The 23543-nt window shown below is 42.4% G+C and overlaps 1 protein-coding gene across 2 annotated transcripts in view; it reads right to left on the minus strand.

Moving 5' to 3' along the window:
- schip1 (schwannomin interacting protein 1) overlaps positions 1–23543 on the minus strand; it is a 154000-nt gene that overhangs the window by 56662 nt on the left and 73795 nt on the right. Inside the window, exons 1-2 of one of the 2 annotated variants that reach the window (XM_027153289.2) lie at positions 9532–9837; positions 693–1301 (exon numbers count right to left, since the gene is read on the minus strand). In XM_027153289.2, coding sequence (XP_027009090.1) covers positions 693–1301; positions 9532–9537 — 615 coding nt within the window. In that variant the 5' untranslated portion in view covers positions 9538–9837. Of the gene's footprint in view, positions 1–692; positions 1302–9531; positions 9838–23543 lie in introns of those variants that run through there. The other variant, XM_047806572.1, reaches the window with a different exon arrangement.

The following is a 23543-nucleotide window of genomic DNA, read 5'->3' on the forward strand; positions in this document are numbered from 1 at the left end:
ACACACACACACACACACACACACACACACACACACACACACACACACACACACACACACACACACACACACAGCTCCAGACAGGGATATAAGAAGACAGCTGAAAGTTCACAGTCTGATGACAGCACCATCTGTAACTGGCTAGTCTTTCTTTCTCTGCTGCTAGGTGTGTGTGTGTGTGTGTGTGTGTGTGTGTGTGTGTGTGTGTGTGTGTGTGTGTGTGTGTGTGTGTGTGTGTGTGTGTGTATTAAATTCTCTCTCCAACTGCTTCCAAATGGACCTAACACTTCAAACCCCTACACCAACTGCAGGGTTATCTTTGGGACTAATACCTCAGCAGAATTTCCACCTTCACATCTGTTTCCTGAAACATTACTAACTGAAACAGAAACAGCTTCCATCACTGACCTGCTCACATGGAGCATCAGTCAATTAAACCCCTGTGGCAGGCAGCATTAGTCAGCTCGCTAAGCAGTCATTATAAAGCAGAGACGTCACAGATGTCTGACACACAGATGTGTCAAGGGATGGATTTAAATTTCTTTCCTGTCCTGCATGTCAAATGACATTCATTTTGCTTTCAATAACTTATTTCCAAAAAGAGGTAGAATTAACAGACCCCAATGCTGTGGTCCTGTTAGCTATCAAACTAACCCTTATCGTGCACAAGAAGGCCAAAGCCCTGGACTCACGTTCATGGAGTTGGTCCTTCCCAGGTTTCTGTTGTGGTTCTCCTGCTGCTCCCTGAACTGCAAACCAGCCAAGTGCCTCTCGAGTGCCGCCCAGTCCATTGTGGGAAGCTGGCTCTCCTCCACCACACTGTCCTCTCTGTTACCCCCGAGTCGATAGCACCCCTCAAACCCCATACCTCCGACTCCCAGTCCCCCTTCACCACCACCGACACCTGTGCCAGGGCTCTTGGGAATAGCTTTGGCCTGGGCTTTCCTGGGCAGGATCAGGTTGCCGTTCTGCTTGAGTTCCTCGGACGCAATGACCGGGGAACTCTTGACTTCCTGGAGTTCCTCGGCGAGACTGCGGTCGTTTACTGCCTTCCGCAAGGTTCTGTCTTGGCTATTCTGGTTGTCAGCATCGTATTCTCTTTCCCAGTCCTGGATGACACGCTTCTTGTACTGCTGGAACTCCTCGTCTTCTTCGTCATAGTCGTCCAAAGCGGCCAGCTCCAGGCTCGGTGAGGACTTGCATTCTGAGCATGGTGTGACCTTGTTGGAGTTTGAATTGGACTCGGAGCCCGAGCGGCTCGAAGCGTCGCTCGCCAGGTCCATACCGTCCTCACGGTAATCCTGAGAAAGACACAAGAAGCAAAGAAAGTCAATTTAACGATCTTTTCTTCCATATTATCGAATACATGACAGATATTCTTCAAAGCATACGGTACAGGACGCGCGCTACATGGCTGTTGTTATTAAGATGTATCGATTATAACTCTATAGATATATTTACCACCTGCACGACTGAAAAATTAACACGTTGCATAACAGATGAGAAATGTAGAAATCAGGGAAGTCAGCAGGAAAGAGGGGGATTTTGCAAAGTATACACACACTTAGATTAGTGTCCTCGGTGCTGCACAATGCCTAGCTTCCTGCCACAGACAGACTTCCTTCCTGTATGTGCTCTCGTGCACTAGCCCCCGTGACCCCGTCCTCTCTGTTTTGTGTCTGCCGATGTCTCCTCGGACAGACAGACCATGTGCGTCTGCACGACTCTTAATAAACAACTCCTAATGGATGACGCATCAACTCTGGCATCCTTTTCTATTGCGTAGGCCAAATAAGATCCATTCTGCTTGCTCAATTAGACTTCAATTCAACCAATTAGGGCTTGAAATTCAGGAAATTTTCTCAGTCGGTTAGTTTTAAGACCTCCATAAAGACATATGAGCAAATATAAACCGCGAATGGAATTACTCTCTGGAATCATCAGAAGTTTGTCATGTTAGCCAAGCCAACTGCATACAGTATGTGGTTTATTCACAAGCTAGCAAGCTGGGTGTTTTTGTAGTTACATGCTTTTCAACCCGTGCTAGTTTATTTTCAGAGTTCAAAATAGCTTTGTGCAGGCGTGTAATTACATGTTTAAGTACAAAAACGTTTGGAAATAGATACGGTACCTAATAATTTCAATGGAGCAGGCTAAAACCGGAGCCGACCGGTAGGATAGCCGCCGAACGTCCTGCCTCACATGTGCAGCGTTTAGGCTGTTCGGATCAAACCCTGGTGCATTTTCATTCTCTATGCTTGGAAGGGGAACGAATCGACCCCCCCTGAGAACAGCGATCCGGTCCGAACGAACTCTAGTGCTGATTTCTATTGGCTCCAAATGCAGGAAGTGAACGTGAGGGATTTTTTTTGTAGATACAAATCTCTAAACTGGACCAATGCGGAAGCTTAGTGTTTCAGGTGTTGGATTATCGATCGAATGGGGATGTGGTAGCCTAGTGGTTAAGGTGTTGGATTACCAATCGGAAGGTTGTGAGTTCGATTCCTACAGTACGTCCACCGAGCTGCCACTGCTGGGCCCCTGATCAAGGCCCTTAACCCTTAATTGCTCAGCTGTATAAAAAAAAATGAGATAAAATGTAAGTCGCTCTGGATAAGGGCGTCTGCTAAATGCTGTAAATGTAAATGAATGGTTGTGAGTTTAAATCCCAGGTCCACCAAGCTGCCACTGTTGGGCCCCTGAGCAAGGCCCTTAACCCTCAATTGCTCAGTTGTATATAACAAAAATTTGATAAAATGTAAGTTGCTCTCGATAAGGGCATCTGCTAAATGCTGTAAATGTAAATAAATGGTTGTAGGATTAAATCCCAGGACAACCAAGCTGCCACTGCCGGGCCCCTGAGCAAGGCCCTTAACCCTCAATTTACCCTCATATACCTTTGGATGCATTAGAAACTTTTTCACTTGCATGTTACGTGTAATCTGAAGCATACTTAGTGCAGATGAGGACAGATGTGAGACAAAATGGCATCATTAGCATAACTGTGCATATCTCGCATATCTTTTTTTTTTAATCTTATTCATTCATAAAACACATCGTTTACCACCGAAAGAAAGAAATCTGAAAGAAACATCATCTTCTTTGGACGTCTCGGTCTGTGTAGAATCGAGTTTTAAGTCAAATTATCGATGTTATTAGGCTCCGAGTAAAACAGCTAATGATTAAGAAAACATCAGGACTCTTAAATTGACTAAGTTTAACACCGTGATGCTATTTCTTTGTCGATCACACTGTGGTCGATTAAAAAGCTAATGAGAACGTGTAACAAACTTCACGAGGCTTCACGAGGCTTCATGAGGCATCACTATTACCAACAAAAAAAATATATATATTCCTGAAAACTTCCCGGGGTCACGGTGGCTTAGTGGTTAGCACGTTCGCCTCACGCCTCGGGGTTCGATTCCTGCCTCCGCCTCGTGTGTGTGGAGTTTGCATGTTCTCCCCGTGCCTCGGGGGTTTCCTCCGGGTACTCCGGTTTCCTCCCCCGGTACAAAGACATGCATGGTAGGTTGATTTGCATCTCTGGAAAATTGTCCGTAATGTGTGAGTGTGTGAGTGAATGAGTGTGTGTGTGTGTGCCCTGTGATGGGTTGGCACTCCGTCCAGGATGTATCCTGCCTCGATGCCCGATGACGCCTGAGATAGACACAGGCTCCCTGTGACCCGAGAAGTTCGGATAAGCGGTAGAAAATGAGTGAGTGAGTGAGTGAAAACTTCCCAAACATACCGACTACCAAGTAGCCTTCCGTACACAGGACCTGCGGTGACAGGTGACACGGCCCCTGATTTAATCCTTCACTTTTATTTTATATCGTCTTCAGATTGCTTTTTCTTTCTCCAATAAGAATGACATCAGACCAAAGCTTTGTGTCAGCAAAAGATGAATCCAGTTCAGCATCAGCAGCACTAATATGATTTGCCACTCGGGCACAAAGAATGTCTGAAACCCACAAACTGCACACACACACACAGACACAGACACACACACACACACACACTGCTCCCATTAAAAATATTGAATAGAAATAATGAAGAAATTGCCATGTGTATGGAGTTCATATCAGTCAGACACTGAGCCATTAGCGATGTGTATGTTATTGACTCTATAACCGCGTGTATATGACCCTTGCTGTCAATCGCGTTTGTTCATTAGAATATTAAGCCACACCCACCAGGACATTTTTCATATCAGTCCAATGAGCCAGCACATATGTGTGTATGTGTGTATGTGTGTATTTGTGTATTTGTATGTGTGTGTATGTGTGTGTATGTATGTTTGTGTATGTGTGTGTTTATGTATGTATATGTGTGTGTGTATGTATATGTGTGTGTGTGTATGTATGTGTGTATGTGTGTGTGTATGTATATGAGTGTGTGTGTATGTATGTGTGTGTGTATATGAGTCTGTGTATGTATGTGTGTGTGTATATGAGTCTGTGTATGTATGTGTGCATGTGTATGTTTGTGTATGTGTGTGTTTATGTATGTATGTGTGTGTGTATGTGTGCATGCACGCGTGTGTGCGTATGTGTGTATGTATGTTTGTGTATGTGTGTGTTTATGTATGTATGTGTGTGTGCGCGTGCATGCATGTGTGTGTATGTGTGTATGTACTGTATATGTATATGTGTGTATGTGTGTATATATATGTGTGTGTGTATGTATATGAGTGTGTGTATGTATGTGTGCGTGCGTATGTATATGAGTGTGTGTATGTATGCGTGTGTGTGTATGTATATGTGTGTGTGTATGTGTATGTATGTATGTTTGTGTATGTGTGTGTTTATGTATGTATGTGTGTGTGTATCTGTGTATATGTATGTGTATGTGTGTGTGTGTGTGCAAGAGAGGTGTGTGTGTACTCAAACACTCTGTATTTACGCCAAAGATCCGTGTATCTGCTCCTGTATTTGTGTCATCGACACTTTTACAGGTCGCCACCCATCGTTACACACTATAAAAAAGCAAAATCGTACATCATCACAATTTGTGTTGGACTTTTCCACCTGTAGAAACGACATGGTCCATGATATGAGTTTAAAAAGTTTGTACGTTAACAAAATATATGTATTTTGTAATATAAATGAATAACTTGTGCTAAAAGTAATTTTAAAATGACTTAATTCTATTTGTACCTGTTTTTTTTTTTTTACACTACACTGTCTGGGACTAAAATTGAGAGTTAATCCAACACTGTAGGTGTTAATTAGACAGTGTGAACATCAGGTTTGTGCAGTTATTTTGGCAAGATGAAGCCCAAAAACCTTGATGTTATCACACTCTGTTCATGACATCTTGTATCTCTACTGGAATGATCATTTGTGAAGTGAACACGATATTACAAGAACAAAAAAAAATCAGTGTTCCCTATAAAGACTAACCGTACAGAACATACAGATCACACAGAACTTTTCATGTATGTACACTTCCTTATTGTGATCTATCCATCTGCCCAAGCTTTATTGATTATTCACCTTCACTTCAGTATTGATCCACACTGAGATCACATTAGTCTCCATCTCCAGTGGGTTTAAAAAACTGCCTGAGTTTGATAAAGAATGCAAAGAATTTACCTTCTTCCCTCTCGATATAAGCCATTATAACGTCCCAGACAAGCGATTCTAATCTGATTGGCTTGCTGTATAAACCTCTAAACTGGATTCAGGCTAAATTCATGCTGAATATAATCTATACTAAATATTTTAAAGTTTAAAATAAACCACTCGGCAGTCCATAATACACACAGAGTTCCAGAGTTATCTACTAAATTAACCGCATAGCTAAAATAACAGAGATGGGGGACTCGAGCCATATGACTTAAGTCGCAAATTTGAGACTTGAGACTTGCTTGACAAATATTAAAAAAAGACTTGACTTGGCTTTGATATTCATGACTTGAGACTTGACTGGGAGTTGAGTTAAATTACTCGAAATGAGTCCAGAGATGGGGGACTCGAGTCAGATGACTTGACTCGAGTCATATGACGTAAGGCGCAAATTTGAGACTTGAGACTTGCTTGACAAATATGAATAAAAGACTCGACTTGACTTTGACTTGACATTCATGACTCGAGACTTGACTCGGACTTGAGTTAAATGACTCGAAATAAGTCCAGAGATGGGGGACTCGAGTCATATGACTTGACTCGAGTCATATGATGTAAGTCGCACATTTGAGACTTGAGACTTGCTTGACAAATATGAATACAAGACTCGACTTGACTTTGACTTGACATTCATGACTCGCGACTTGACTCGGAATTGAGTTAAATGACTCGAAATAAGTCCAGAGATGGGGGACTCGAGTCATATGTCTCGACTCGAGTCATATGACTTAAGTCGCAAATTTGATATCCAACAGAGGACAAGAATAGCGTATATACTTTACTTAGACATTCTTCAGACCTTGTATTAGGATTTAACCTCGTTTTTCTTTAAGGAGGTGATGCTTGCAACTACCATTATCAGACTGTATCTGACTGTAGAGAGGACATTATTCATAATAACACTCTTTGGTGTTTATAACAGTTTATAATCACACCCTCCAGTGTCACCCAAATGAGGATGAGGTTCACTTTTGAGTCTGGTTCCTCTCAAGGTTTCTTCCTCTTCCATCTAAGGGAACTTTTCCTCACCACAGTCACCTCAGTCTTGTTCATTAGGGATTAAATACCAACACATTGAAATATAAATCTAATATTAATCATGAACGTTTGTATTATATTAATGTTTGTATAATGATAAACTTTTTGTTCTATATTTCTATATTGTTCTGTAAAGCTGCTTTGAGACAACGTCCGATGTTAAAAGCGCTATAGAAATAAAACGGTATTGAACCGAATAGAAAATCGAATTAACCGGCCGACGCTTAACGATGCGGTTAGCTGTGTAGCTGGCTTTAGACAAAATAATACTAACATAAAACATAAAACTAAATGTAAATCAAACTATAAGCTTAAATATACCTTATAATATAGTGTACACACTTACGCACAATAATTTAATTGTAATTCATCTGGAAAGAGATAAAAGGAGAAACCTTACTAGGGCTAGTAAGCTGGGATTAACCATCTTTGTACGGTACAAAAAGAACATCAACATAACCAACTATCTATCCTGACTTCTTACGGTTCACATTTCTAGACTCCGGTCTACAAGCATAAATCACAAATTAGGGTTTTTTTTTTATCATCATTAGGTTCAAATAAAGAAGCCTCTAACATACTGTAGGCAGTGAAACGTCTTTGTGACTGAATAACAAAACCAGCCAACAAAACACTTCCCAGAGAGAAATACATCATCTTGCTCTTTGTTTAGTAGTTTATGCATTATTCATGTCGTTGCATTGATTTATCTAAGGTTTAGTGTTTCGTTGACATGTAGCCAACTGAACATATTAGCAAAGCTGACTTACTCTGCTTTAGGTAATGTATAATAATAATTATGTACAGTATAATCTGAAGGAGGTGTTTTTACTATTTACTGCAGTTTTATTTACTGGCTTTGTACCAAACATTATTAGTAAAATAGTAATACATGAAAAATAAACTCATGGTAAATAAATACACACCTAAAGCATGCTGGATCTTCATATTCATTCATTTCTCGGGTCATGGGGAGCCTGTGCCTATCTCAAGCATCATCGAGGCAGGATACACCCTGGACGGAGTGCCAACCCATTACAGGGCACACACACACACACACTCTCATTCACTCACACACACTCACACACACTCACACACTACAGACAATTCTCCAGAGATGCCAATCAACCTACCATGCATGTCTTTGGACCGGGGGAGGAAACCGGAGTACCCGGAGGAAACCCCCGTGGCTCAGGGAGAACATGCAAACTGCACACACACAAGGTGGAGGTGGGAATCGAACCCCAACCCTGGAGGTGTGAGGCGAACATGCTAACCACTAAGCCACCTTGCTCCCCCATCTTCATATTATTTTGTTTTAATGATAATGACGTTAAAGTAGAAATGACTTGTGCATGGATCAAAATGATGGGTCAAAGCGGTTCTTTAGTTAATAACTGCAACCCAGCACATGTTCTGCTGTATATTAACCTAGCAGTGAGGTTCTACCAAGAATAACTCCATTTTAATGTCTTCCATTTTGCTCTGATTTATTGCCGTGCGTGACCGTGCAGTGCAGAAATACGGCTGCAACATTGCACTTCCTCCATAAATCTATACCACACGCGTGTGCATCGAGAAACGATCCAAAAGGCATCGAGGTTTGAGGCGCAGGAAGCTGGAGAGAAGAAAAACCCACGGGAATCCTCGTTAAATGCGCGCTCGCGCTGCCTCTTAAACGGGCAACGGCGTCTCGTGCGCGTGATCTGGAGAGATAAGGACACAACACCGGCTCTCGCGCGGTGCCTCGAGGTTTTGAGCAGTAAAAATTACCGTATATGATGTTATCTTGTGCACCAAGTTTCTTCAATTCGTGTGATAAGTGTGTGGTTTGAATATGAGTCTGATTTAAAGATCTTTCTATACAGAAAGAAAGAAGAATAGCAATTTGGGTGGGGATCCGGTGGGACCCACTCTGTTTAGACGTTTCGGATTAAGCTGGCAGTGCGCTCATTTAGCGCCACACACACACACACGCACACACACGCACGCACGCACGCACACACACGCGAGCGCGTCAGATCCGGTAAACCTCGCTCTCAGACTAACAGCTGATCGAGACTCATTCAAAGCCTGAGGTTTATCATGTCTATAAAACTGCATAACACAAATGACAGAGAACACACACACACACACACACACACACACACACACACACACACACACACACACACACACACACACACACACACACACACAACCCTAATGAATTATTTTCCGAAATGTCATCACTGGTTGTATGCATGAAATGTGTGATACTGTGAAGATGCTTCGATTAATACATTGCTGAAACAAGGGAGTGATTGACTCCCCCCCCCCCCCACATACACACACACACACACACACACACACACACACACACACACACACACACACACACACACACACACACACACACACACACACACCCAAATGATGTCATGTTCCATAAAAAGTACGGAGAGAAACCAGAGATCCCGGTGACAGCAAAAAAAACTTATACACATTCAGAGAGAGAGAGAGAGAGAGAGAGAGAGAGAGAGAGAGAGAGAGAGAGAGAGAGAGAGAGAGAAAATAAAAGCACGTATTAGTAAACACAGTTCAGTATCAGTACCATGGATGAGTATTATACTGGATTAGTGCAGTAGGACGGTATGCGGTTGGAGAGCAGAGCGCGCAGCATAAAGCATTACGCACAACCCGGTCCACGCCTGTTATTAGAAGACACGGGCTCGGCTGTTTAACCTATAAACCGCTCAATACAGCTGACTGACTCGCTGTCATGTCGTCCTTCCAAACAGTAACAACTCACACTAAGGCAGTGCTAGCTTACGCATATAGAGTCCACGTCCACGAACGCCGGCTAACATGAATCCGTGTTACTTACTGTCATCTTCACCGCCTCGCTTCCCCTCAAGACATTGTCTGTGTGCCTGGAGCCGTGGGTGTTGCTCAGATACTGTCAAAGTTAAAGAGACGACAGGAGAAGGACAAGGACACTCCGGAGGAGAATGAGGAGGTGTAGAAGACTCCGGAGACTGTTAGTCCGCTATAGAGGAAGAAGAAGCCGGCATGAAGCGGTGAGCGTGCGCGGTGTAATTCATCGCTTGGGTAGGTGGGAGAGCAGGAGAGGCAAAAAATAGCCGAGATGGAAACGCTCCAGCTTTCAGTGAGCCACGTCTCTCTCTCTCTCTCTCTCTCTCTCTCTCTCTCTCTCTCTCTCTCTCTCTCTCTCTCTCTCTCTCTCTCTGTCGGTTTCCTCCTCCTCCTCCTCCTCCTCCTCCTCCACCTCTCTCTCTCTCTCTCTCTCTCTCTCTCTCTCTCTCTCTCTCTCTCTCTCTCTCTCTCTCTCTCTCTCTCTCATTCTCTGTTTCCTTTACCACCCACCGCTCTCTCCACAATAACAACAATAAAAAAAACCCTTACTGTAGAGTTTAAGTCTGTACGTCTTTTCACGTCACATAAGTAATAGCCATCGCAAAGATATGAGATGAGGCAACAACTGGGGTGGCAGCTGCCACCCGGTGCCACCCATGTGGCCAAGACCTCGCCTCACTCTGTCTGAGGCTGTTAGCAAAGCATCTGGTATTGGGAGCATTTAAGTGGATTTGTGTATTAAATAATGTTGCTGTAGGAATCTTTTTAGTAGTTATTACGATTATAATCGATTTATACAACTGAGCAATTGAGGGTTAAGGGTCTTGCTCAGGGGCCCAGCGGTGGCGGCTTGATGGATTCTGGGATTCGAACTCATGACCCTCCAATCAGTAATCCAACAGCTTAACCAGTAGGCTACCACATCCCCCTCATTGCACACTGGTTATAATGGAATTTTTACCTACATGACAATTCAGAAGCACTCAGTATCTGTAAAAAGTGGTCGAAGGACGCGGTCATGGGCGGCCAAGGCTCATTGATGCACGAGGGGTGCAAAGGCTGCACCGTTGTTGCATATGGGAACCGGTCAGAGTGCCAATGCTGACCCTGTCTACTGTCGAAAGAACCGACAATGGCAACGTAAGCATCAAAATTGGATCACGGAGCAACAGAAGAAGGAGGTCTGCATGGTCTGATGAATCATGTTTCATTTCACATCATGAATGGCTGTGTGTGTGTTTGTGTGTGTGTCGCTAACCTGGGGAACACATTGGCACCAGCATGCATTATACAAAGAAGTCAAGCTTGCAGTGTGATGTTTCGAACATCGTTCTGCTGGAAAACCTTGGGTCCTGCCATGTTGATGTTACTTTTGCACTGATTATATGTTTTCTATTATATATTAATATATATTACTGGGGCTTATTATTTCTACAGGTCATTTAAGGCACAATCTTTCCAGATGTTAGTGCAATCCATACATATTACTGTACTGATGACAAATTTGGAAAGACCTCATCATTTGAACAGTGTTGTAATCATCACATTACCTCCCCTCTCTCGGTGTTACACCAGTACAATCCGAATAGGGATTACGACACACATGTGAGACACACACAGAGGTCATGACTATTTTACAACATAATATGACAATGAACCACAGTGTTTGTATACTCTCTCATAACTCCATGCCCTGTGGATTAGTTTCAACATAGTTAATGAACAACATGCTTGAGCAAACACTAAGCTAAGCTACAATCTATACTATACAGTCTTTTCACTGTTTATTAAGACATACACATAAAGTGGGCGGAGCTTAACGCCTTGTTCCGGTTTCAGATAACGTGGCGGTCATTATTGGACAAACGCAGTGAAAAACAAATGAACACGGACCATCGAGCGTACCACCAGAGTCACTTTCTCTAAGTCAGAGCCCTCCTTCGCTCCCACTCAACTCCCTACGTTTTTCTCCTTCTCGATTTAATTCAGTTCACTAGGTTTAATGCGGTTCAATTAGATTTACCGACACGACTATATCAAGTGCAATATTACCTGAACACAGAAGAGAAGGGTTTGAAGTCTATTTGTAGCTGAACCTGCAATCTAAAGTCATTTTAGTGGCATTTTGTACTGCCAAGGGATATATGTCAGGAAAAATCCTCAGCAATCTGTACTCACTGACCTCGGAGGTGGTAAGCGGTGGCAAAAAAAAAAAAAAAAGATGAGTATTCATAGCAAGGTGTTTCCTAGTAAGGCTACATCATGATACATTTCACCGGTGTCCATTATACAGATCGCACCTTTAAGAGGCGTATCGCTGCGTCAGAACTATAGTCAGTACCGTATCCGATTATTCTGCGTTATGCACCGTCACAACCGTGTCAAATTTCTACACATGTTCCACCATTTTCAGCTGCACCAGATCGACGGCGTGCACTTCCAGCAAGAACAGCTCTTTTGGACAAACACTCTGCAGGAACAGCTGGTAACATTTCAATCATTTAGAGCAAATATAAATACTTAAATGCACTTCCTTTACTGCAGTTATGTTCATAGCGGTGAGCACCAGAGCGGAACCGTCTACCTTAGAGCGCCGATCTTTATCGATATCCCATCTACAGGAAAATAAATAAACAACAAGGAGTTACACCTTTATAATTAGTGCACATTACTCCTCTCTGGAGAAAGCTTTAGAGGGGAAACAGAAACCAGGTGCTTCTGTAAACCAGGGATTTTCAAAGCTTCGGTACAAAGATGTAATGCAATGTGTTTAAGTGTGCTCATGAAGCATGATGGATTTGTCTGGTGTGTTTTCAAACATAAAATAGATAAAGAATATGAAGCATCGCGATACAGAGACAACGTTTTCCGTCTGCATCTCTTTGTTTACAGAGATACAGTAGAAACATGAACATCAAGGCAAGGAGAGGTCAGTAATCAGAGTTCAGGCATAGATATTAAAAATAAAAGAGAAAAACAATGTCATGACTTCAAAAGTATTAGAAATAAAATTAGAAACATACTTTAAAAAAACTAAACGTTCCTCAATAGCTAAAGCGACCGTCGAACGCTAATACGGAAGCCTTCTGCTATGAGCTTTTACAGAGTATCTGTTACCCCAAGAAGGACAAACTAAAGCACCCTCTTGGGTGACTAGATGAAACTTTCTTTCTAAGAGTGTTGTTTGGAGCTAATACATGAACTACTTATCTGTAAATTGCACATTTCTAGGTGAGATAACAGTGTGAGAGGATCGTTAAGCTGAGAAAAGAAACAGAGATGCACTATATACTGTACCAGTGTTTTGACTCTGGTTATTGACTTGGAGAATGATTTAGATGAATTAGGAGAGAAAACATTTGGTGTGTGAACCAGAGTGTGTGTGTGTGTGTGCCCTGCGATGGGTTGGCACTCCGTCCAGGGTGTATCCTGCCTCGATGCCTGATGACGCCTGAGATAGGCACAGGCTCCCCGTGACCCGAGAAGTTCGGATAAGCGGTAGAAGACGAATGAATGAATGAATGAACATTCGGCGATGTTGTGAGGTCTCTGCTAGTGCGATGAGTTTTGGTTATCGGGTTCTAATGATGAAGAATATAACGTTAGCGATATTATGTTTGTAGTACAATTGTAGTGACATTGAAGTATGTCTGTTCTATTTGGATTAAGCTGTACACCTTTCGGGATGGCTTTATCATCACTTTAATACTTCAGTTGGTGTACCCCGTCTCTGATGTCTATAAACATGCCAAAAATAGGTGAAGAAGCTCACTGCAGTAAATTTGCTCAGGGATGTAATGCTCCTGTGGGACTGGCCTTTCTGGGGCGATGTCTCTTTTAAGAATACACAGCGCCGTCAAGCAATTAGCTCGTCAACAGGAGGCTAATAAATGCCAACTATTCACTATTACACCGTATACGCACAGACTACCGAGAAGGCTAGAGGCAGGGTTTTGGTCATTAAATGTCACTCTTTTAGTTCAGTATAGTTTTTAATAGAATTAACAGCTCTCGTCAACTTGGGTTCAAGTCAGTAGTGTATATCGTGTCTGACAAACAGCCGGCAGCACAAGAAGCTGCGAATATACAAAGGAGTTGAGTTTTCATTTGACCTACTATACGGTCATATAGTCTTAATCACAAACTACCCCGACTCTTTCTTTTAGTGGATGTAAACTTATTATAAACCTGAACAAGAAATGTGTGAAATATTTGGATTTATTTTGGGCAGTTTGCTGCATTAAAAAAAAGGACACCAGTTGCCAAGGGATAAAAAATAAAAAGTAATAAATAAATAAATAAATAAATAAATAAATAGATAGATAAATAAATAAAATAAAACGAAATTAATTGAAATAATAAATAAATAAATAAATAAATAAATAAAACCCACAACAACAAACAAACAAACAAATAAACAAAATAAAACCTACAATAAATAAATAAATAAATAAATAGATAAATAATAAAAAATAACAAACAAACAAACAAATAAATAAAATAAAACCCACAGCAATAAATAAATAAATAAATAAATAAATAAATAGACAGACAGATAGATAGATAGATAGATAAATAAATAAACAAACAAACAAACAAACAAACAAACAAACAAACAAATAGATAGATAGATAGATAGATAGATAGATAGATAGATAGATAGATAGATAGATAGATAGATAGATAATAAAAATAACAAACAAACAAACAAACAAACAAATAAGACCTACAATAAATAAATAAATAAATAAAAGTCAAAATTTTGTAGATCATATAAAAGGATGTCCAGTCCAAAAGGTCAGAAGGTGCTGATACATCTACTGCATCAAAAACAGAAATGACTGCCATTGCCAAACATCTAGAAGCCAGAGGCTGTGGAAAATCCTTCGCCTCACGCTGGGCACTGTCAACTACAGTCAATTTCTGAATCTTCCTTTATCTTTTTCCACCACCTGAAGTAGGGTTGAGAGAACCGAAGACACTAAATGCCAATCATTAAGGTTCACCTGTCTCAACAGAGCTCACGGGGACTGTAATCAGACCTGAGCTGGCACCGCTTCCAATCACTGTCCAAATGAAGCCTCTGGAAACAGGTACTGATATCAGTAGGAGAGAAATGATAAAGGTTGGGAAACATCTTTCTAAGCTTTTTTTCATCACTGATATTGGAGACGGGGGATGAGGGATGAGGGATGAGGGGGGCAGGTAGGTAGGTAAGATTAACGACAATGCGTCTGTATCGTCTTAAAAGCTTAAAGTCTGTAGATGATACTGCAAGAATCATTAACTGAATAATAATGAATAAAAATAAAATAAAATAAATAAATAAACACATCATTTCCACCGCTTATCCGAACTTTTCGGGTCACGGGGAGCCTGTGCCTATCTCAGGCGTCATCGGGCATCGAGGCAGGATACACCCTGGACGGAGTGCCAACCCATCACAGGGCACACACACACACTCTCATTCACACACACACTACGGACAATTTTCCAGAGATGCCAATCAACCTACCATGCATGTCTTTGGACCAGGGGAGGAAACCGGAGTACCCGGAGGAAACCCCCGAGGCACGGGGAGAACATGCAAACTCCACACGGAGGCGGGAATCGAACCCCGGCCCTGGAGGTGTGAGGCGAACGTGCTACCCACTAAGCCACCGTGCCCCCCTAAATAAATAAACAAATAAATAGATAGATAGATAGATGAAAGTAAAAATTTTGTAGATAGTGCTGATACATCTACTGCATCAAAAGCAGACATGATGGAGAATCATTAACTGAATAATTCCTTACTAATCATTACAGGTACAGGTACGGTGCAAGGTATGGACAGTATGGATTAAAATTCTCTGTTAGCTTGTAAGTCCAGTCTGTCTCATTAAAGCCAGGTCACTCTCTAGCAGCATCAACGTTCAGCAATGACCTGATTAGATTAAAGTGAAAGCCAGCATTTGTTAACAGGACTTTGTTGGATGTTTTGATGATGATGATGATAATGATGATGATCAGGGTAAACGAGAAGGCGGAAATCGCTCCTGGTCTTATATTTTGCCTGTGGGAATAGAGGGCTTCTATGGGTCACGGCCCACAGAATATAAATGTGTTGTTCGTGCATTTGGTTGAGAAAGAAGACTCAAGTATTTCGTGTGTGTAGAAACTAGATAAGCATCTAAATTTGTTTGGTTTTGGTTAACACATTAACCTTCTGCTAGGAGGAGCTAATTTTGTGTGGGTTTTTTCCCAGGATTAGTACAACTGAAGCAATACAAGTTAAAATCCCAGAATAAATACTGATACTGATGCTATTTAAACAATTTCCCCTAAAGCTTTTTGTGACTTCTGCATCTTTTCATCTGTATACAGAACATTGTGTTGGGCTGAAGTTGTCTACTGCGTTAATACTGTATACATACAGTATCATTGATCTCACCGCAGTGATGTGAAACAGGACCTATCATGTACGATTCCCAGCCCGTCTTAGTTTAGCTCCTCTGTCTTCCCTTCTTTCTTTCTCGCCGTCGGTGCTTCCGAAGTCGTAGACAGATTTGGGAAAATTTACAGCAGCAACAAAATTGGATCACGTCCCCAGCGCAGGAAATGCACCTGCTGTTCTTCCTGTCGTATATAAGAAGGCTTAAACGAGCGAATGGCACACCTTGCACTTTTGATTTAGGGGGATGCCAAATGGGCTCGGTTAAGAGGGGCTGAGATCCAAGGGACCTGGTGGAGAAGGCATTTCAAGTGACATCATCGCAAGGGGACGAAAAGCGGCCCTGAGAAACTCCACACAGTGCCGGAAAAAACGTCCGGACCGATTACTCCTCGACCCTGAACTGCCAGATGACTTTCACAAGCTTACCCACTCTTTAACACTCTACCTGCAAGTCTAATGGTGAGAGAAAGAGCAAAGACAGAAAGTGATGAGATGTAGATTGTCACTTTTCAATAAGATACTTGCTCAGTGCACCAAAATGAGGGATTGCTAGAGGTAAAGACTGCATCGGATGACACCGTGGAGCCTGAACGATGTTCAGTAATGCCCCTTTTCCACCGAGGCAGTTTGAGTGCTGGTTCAGAGCCTAATTTAGAACCAGTTCTTTCTGTTTCGACCGCCAAAGCACCGGCTCCGAACCAGGAAAAGTGGTTCTTAAGTAGCACCAAAACGTTGCTGGTCTAGACTTAAGAACCGCTTGCGTCAGGAGCTGTGGGCGGGGCTACTGTTAGCGCATTTGATAATATACCTTAAGTATACTAATGTTTAATACACTTTTACTTTACCGCGATATGATACATTATCAGCACACATGATAGTAGGTAGCTACATGCTAAGGCTAAATATTTTTCTGTGTTAGCGATAAAATAACGTTATGTACTTTATCGATTACGACCTCCGTTTATACAGATTACACGAAGCCGCACGTACACGTTTTATTCGCCGCGTTTGGATGCCAACGTAGGCTCGCAAAGCCATGAGCATTAACAGTAAAGCAACATCCGCCATTGTTGTTGTGTTTGTGTTTGCCGCTGCTGCGCTAACGTTGCTGGGACACGTGACACGTATACAGTGACGTCACACTCGGCGCTGTGATGGCTAGCGGGTGGAAAGGCAAACCGGTTCTTAGAAGGTTCGCCAGTGGAACCAACTTTGAACCAGCACTAGCGCTAGCTCTGAACCAGCACCCGGTTCTTTCCGGTGGAAAAGAGCCATTAGAGTGTTTAATAAGTCAGATGTAATGAAACTAGGGGTGGAATAGTATGAAATATTCATGGGATGACAAATGCACAACCCAATATCGTGTGCGTACGATTTCGCGTCCACGGAGCGGACGACGTCAAACGTTGCGAAACTTTGCAGCGGCGGTGTATGAAATCGTCGGGTTATGGAAGCTTCTAGAAGTTCTACAGATCATTTATCAAGCACTGGCTCTAGGTTCTCTTTGCATGCTTGGATATCTCTTTTTTATACAAAGGCTTATTTACGTTTTCTTGCCACTCTTTACCCCTGCGTACAGTACGTTTTAAATCCGAGATGCCCAGACAAACCAAAAGCATCAGTTTCTCACTCGTTCTGATCTCCTCGACTTCACTAAAAAAGCCACTCCTAAAAAAAAAAAATAACTCATCACTTTAGTGAGTCGAACAATGTCACTTTTACTGCGACATTTATACATCCGAACGATACCAAGAGGACAGAAAAGTGCAGGATAAACCACTTTCATGAACGGTGCAGATTTATATAAGACAAGGCCGGAACAAAGTGCAATTAGAGCACATGGGTCTGTACCTACAGTCTGCTGAAAGATGCATTGTGCACCGAAGAACTTGCTGAGCTTAGCTTAGGACTCTTCTGCTTTTAAATAACTTAAACGATGGAGGAAGAAGGGTACAGAATGTATACTGCTATAAGGCACGGCTTAAGCCCCGAACGTGTCCTCGTCTTTCCTTTGAAATATCGACATTGACAAAGAAATCTGCTTCCGCTGCATATCTGTGTTTAAACAATGCACCGATTTTTATGCAGCTCGCCCATCAAAAATAATTTAAATCTAATTATGCTGTTTGCCACGGGACGCTCAAGGACACAGCATGACCGTACAGTACGGCTGTGTACGGCTCGGAACGAACGTCACGCCGTGTGACGCAGCAAACAGAGGCCTCCCGTGCGAAATGTTCGTCTTTAAAGCTACTCTGGGTTATTAGCTGTAGCGCAAACCTCTAAACCTCTACTGATCACTTAACTGGATAAACACTCACCCTCTGACTTAAACGTGCTTGGCGGAGAAACCATTTGTACCGTTTGATGGAGAAGCTAAACTATAATCTCTAGACACCCGATAAGTTAGGAACGACGTTTGAGACACATTCGACTGATCCGGAGCCGTAACGGAGAGCGATGGATCCTCTCCATGTGCTTAACCGTATTTATATCAATACAGAAGGAACGATGCAAACATTTCATTCATTAATATACAGTAAACATGAAGCAGAGGCTCATAATAATAAGAAGCACACTTGACTGTCCTCTAGCTTTACACTTCACACACACACACACACACACACACACACACACACACACACACACACACACATACACACACACACACACGCACACGCACACGCACACGCACACACACATACACACACACACACACACACACAACACACACACACACACCCACCCACACACACACACACACACTCCCCCACCCACCCACACACACACATACACACACACACACACACACACACACACACACACACACACACACACACACACACACACACACACACACACACACACACACACACACACTCACACACACACACACACAACACACACACCCACACACCCACCCACCCACACACACACACACACGTACACACACACACACACACACACACACGCACACACACACCCATACACACACACACACACACACACAACACACACACACACACACACACACACACACACACACACACACAAACACAACAAAATGATTATCTCAGTAGAGGTCTCTGAATTAAGAGAGTTCATAAGGTCAGGCTAGTCATTATGTCAGTCTCGTGGTTCAGCGACTGTTGTCTGCTTGAGGCTGAGCTTCAAGTCAGTAATTCAGTAAGCTCAGAATAAGTACGAGGAAAATGAATCATGCACATTAGGGCTGATGCACATGTAGTCACTCAGCAAAGTAATACATGACAAGATAAATGGGAAAGTGGCACAAACGAAACGAGTGAGTTCTCATAACGTGAGTTATCCGGTCAAATGAGTGTTTGTGAGCATCACATGGACAACATTCTTAAAGCTTATACACAAGCGCATTGTCGACTGCCTCAAATTCAAACGAGATCACGTCTGACGTCGGACCACAACCCTGTTGTCTTCAATGTTTCTATAAAACATGTGACTGAAGACAAGGGGGCACGGTGGCTTAGTGGTTAGCAGGTTCGCCTCACACCTCCAGGGTTGGGGGTTCGATTCCCACCTCCGCCTCTTGTGTGTGGAGTTTGCATGTTCTCCCCGTGCCTCGGGGGTTTCCTCCGGGTACTCCGGTTTCCTCCCCCGGTCCAAAGACATGCATGGTAGGTTGATTGGCATCTCTGGAAAAATTGTCCGTTGTGTGTGTGAGTGTGTGTGTGAATGAGAGTGTGTGTGTGCCCTGTGATGGGTTGGCACTCCGTCCAGGGTGTATCCTGCCTCGATGCCCGATGACGCATGAGATAAATGATATATTCGGTCCTGCTGGTCATTTACCGCGCCTAAAGTAATGCACTGCAAAGATCAATATGTTCAGGAATAAGTTTTGTTTGTTTGTTTGTTTGTTTTTAAGGTACTGGGTACTCAAGGTACTGAAACCCATAAAATAATCAGCATTTGTTATGCTAATTTAGGATTTTCTTAAAATAGGTGTCAGAAGTTTGTACAGTTCCTTGTCAGACCACTAGAGGGGGCTGTCAGGTGTTATCTCATGGGATGCACTTAAAAATGACATGCAGAAGATAAATAATTAATTAAAATAATAAATTTTTGTGGGGGGTGCACGGTGGCTTAGTGGTTAACACGTTTTCTCACACCTACAGGGTCGAGGGTTCGATTCCCGCCTCCGCCTTGTGTGTGTGGAGTTTGCATGTTCTCCCCGTGCCTTGGGGGTTTCCTCCGGGTACTCCGGTTTCCTCCCCCGGTCCAAAGACATGCATGGTAGGTTGATTGGCATCTCTGGAAAATTGTCTGTAGTGTGTGTGTGTGTGTGTGAGTGAGAGAGTGTGTGTGTGCCCTGTGATGGGTTGGCACTCCGTCCAGGGTGTATCCTGCCTCGATGCCCGATGACGCCTGAGTTAGGCACAGGCTCCCCGTGACCCGAGAAGTTCGGATAAGTGTTAGGAAATGAATGAATGAATGAATGAATGAATGAATGAATGAATGACTGAAGACATTTCTTCTATATAAGCAAACAATAAAAAGTAAATGATCTCACATATTATCCCAAAGTCTTAAAGGGAATTCTCATATCTTAGTTTAGCCCAGTTAGCTTGACGGCCCATAGGTTATAGCGACAGGAGTTTTGTTTCCATATTTATTCATTCTTCGCTTATTGTACCACGATTGGCTCAAGGGTTGGAATGTATTCTGTCATCTGACACAAAAGGTTTCATACAGTAGTGCTGAGACGATGACGTATGAATGGGTTAACATCGTTTTTTACGTCAACGTGAATCTATATTGAAGCTGAGTGCATTCTTGTGCACTTTTAGCTCAATTCATGATGGCTAAAATAAATAAATGAATGAATGAATGAATGAATGAATGAATGAATAAATAAATAAATAAATAAATAAATAAATAAAGATGTATATAAAAACAGATCCATCTACAACGGTCTGACAGCAAATGTAGGTACGTGTTATCAACACACTTCACCGACCTCTCCGTCGATACGGTTAGATATTCAGGGTGCAAAAAAAAAAAAAAAAGTCGAATACACAAAAAGAGCATAGAAAAAGTGGAATAAATGATTTATTCTTTCTTAACATTCTAAACATTCTTAACATGATAGAGTAATATTAATCAAAAGCTTCCTCAATGCTGGCCGCCCAGAGATGGTTCAGTAACCAGGCAACCCGTTCAAACAGCAGCATCATGCCAGCGATGGGTTGCCCTGGAAACAGGTGACTGAGTGTGTGTAATGGACTATGAAAGCGACACGTCCAGGTCAGTGGACGGTCTTGTTTTAGAAAACACGGCCCTCCGACGTAGAGGAGGCGCAGGATAGGTTAATGACGCAGGATGCATTAAATCCTGCATGGCTGAGCTATCCGGATCAACCTGATTATTTGGATCATTATGATAATGTAATAGAGCTGTAATAGCTGTTAAATGTGTTCTATTCACCGCTGTCTACCGAGTCCAAGTACTCTATATTCCATCAGGTACGAGTTTTGTTGATGGCGTGTTTTCAGGGTTGGATTTTTGATGATGCCGGAGCTTTCTGTCGTTGGATTCTAAGAACCATTTGGGAGAAAAGAAAAACGTTCAATCTGACTAAAAGCCATAATGTTTTTGAAGTGTTCTCTTGATCGGAAGGTCATGGGTTCGTACCCCAGGACCAAGCTGCCAGTGCTGGGCCCCTAAACAAAAGGCCCTTAACCCTTGATTGCTCAGTTGTAAGTCACTCTGGATAAATGCCTTCTAAATGCCATAAATGTAAATGTAAATTATAGCAATTTTAGAACGTACCCTGTCCACTGTTGTACACTTTGGATTAATTTTGCCCTGTTTCACACTTTGCCTGTTTCTGGATTTGTCCAGATGTTTTAAAAAGAAAATTCACGCATGTTCATCCAACACAAGCCTCATTTCTGACATGTAGCTGCTAAGAGGTTTGCCTTCCGCTCCACCGTACGTCTACATCTACAGTTATTTAGTAGAATTATTATGTAGTAGTAAAAAAAAAAGTCGGGGGCACGGTGGCTTAGTGGTTAGCACGTTCGCCTCACACCTCCAGGGTTGGGGGTTCGATTCCCGCCTCCGCCTTGTGTGTGTGGAGTTTGCATGTTCTCCCCGTGCCTCGGGGGTTTCCTCCGGGTACTCCGGTTTCCTCCCCCGGTCCAAAGACATGCATGGTAGGTTGATTGGCATCTCTGGAAAATTGTCTGTAGTGTTTGTGTGAGTGAATGAGAGTGTGTGTGTGCCCTGTGATGGGTTGGCACTCCGTCCAGGGTGTATCCTGCCTCGATGCCCAATGATGCCTGAGATAGGCACAGGCTCCCCGTGACCCGTGAAGTTCGGATAAGCGGTACAAAATGAATGAATGAATGAATGAAAAAAGTCTAATGATTACTAGCTATTGTAACTACTTATGCTAGTTTATGTATTTTGGTTACGAAGCCACATTTATTACAACAGTTGCTACAGAGCAGTTCATTTTATGACCTTATTCAAACATCATTCTTCACTATGTCAAAATGCTCTATGCAGGGGCTCCCTGTGCCAGTCCGTAAGGCACTGTGGCAGAATCTCCTCGCTCCAAACAGCTCAGTAACTAACACTCAGCTCCGTATGTAATAGTCGCTGGCTTAGGAGTTTAAAATCCGGCCTTATTGGAGAATATAGAGCTCATTTTAGATAAACATTTGGTTAATATGTATTAATAATCACACCCTCCGGTGTCACCCAAATGAGGATGAGGTTCACTTTGGAGTCTGGTTCTTCTCAAGGTTTCTTCCTCACCACAGTCACATCAGTCACCTCAGGTTTGTTCATTAGGGATTAAATACAAACACATTTAAATATAAGTCTAATATTAATTTCAAACTTCTTATCCTATATATCTTATGTTCTGTAAAGCCGCTTTAAGGATGCATACGAATCACGGGAATTAGACCGTCCTTTCAGCTTTCCTGGCGATGTCAAGAGGCGTTGCTCTCTATCTGCTGAGCTCTACAGAGATGTGCTTTAATGTGTCGAGACATCCACTTTTAATAACGTCCACCTGTTCTCATCGCTTCCATTTCAGCTCTGATTCGAAGGACAGGCCATCTCTGTGACGGCCAGCCAGAGACAGTCATAAAGAAATGGAGAATAAAAGGGGAGAATAGATCTGTGGGGGAATGAAAAAGATGAGAGAAAAAGTCCACAGAACAAGATGAATAACTCCTTTTTTTTGTGTGTGTAACTGTCTGGGGATGTGTGACCAAAAGACCATTCAAATGGTACATGATGTCGATGATAAGCATACATGTGACATCAAGTCATAATTAATTATTAATATCTAATACTGTCGTTGTTTTACAGTTCAGACTTTTTAATTAAAATCTTAAAGCCAGGTTTTACTGGTTTAAATAAATGTAGTATATATAAATATATGTGTGTGTGCATGTGTGTGTGTGTGTGTGTGTGTGTATAGGCAGATAATTCTGTCCTTGTGCTGAATCCTGCACAGTGATGCCCCTTCAGACCAATCAGCGTCGTGTGTTCAATGTTTTGAAGTGTGTATTTTCCCGGACACTGTGTGAACA

This window comes from Tachysurus fulvidraco, chromosome 22 (genome assembly GCF_022655615.1).
Source record: "Tachysurus fulvidraco isolate hzauxx_2018 chromosome 22, HZAU_PFXX_2.0, whole genome shotgun sequence".
Lineage (NCBI taxonomy): Eukaryota > Metazoa > Chordata > Actinopteri > Siluriformes > Bagridae > Tachysurus > Tachysurus fulvidraco.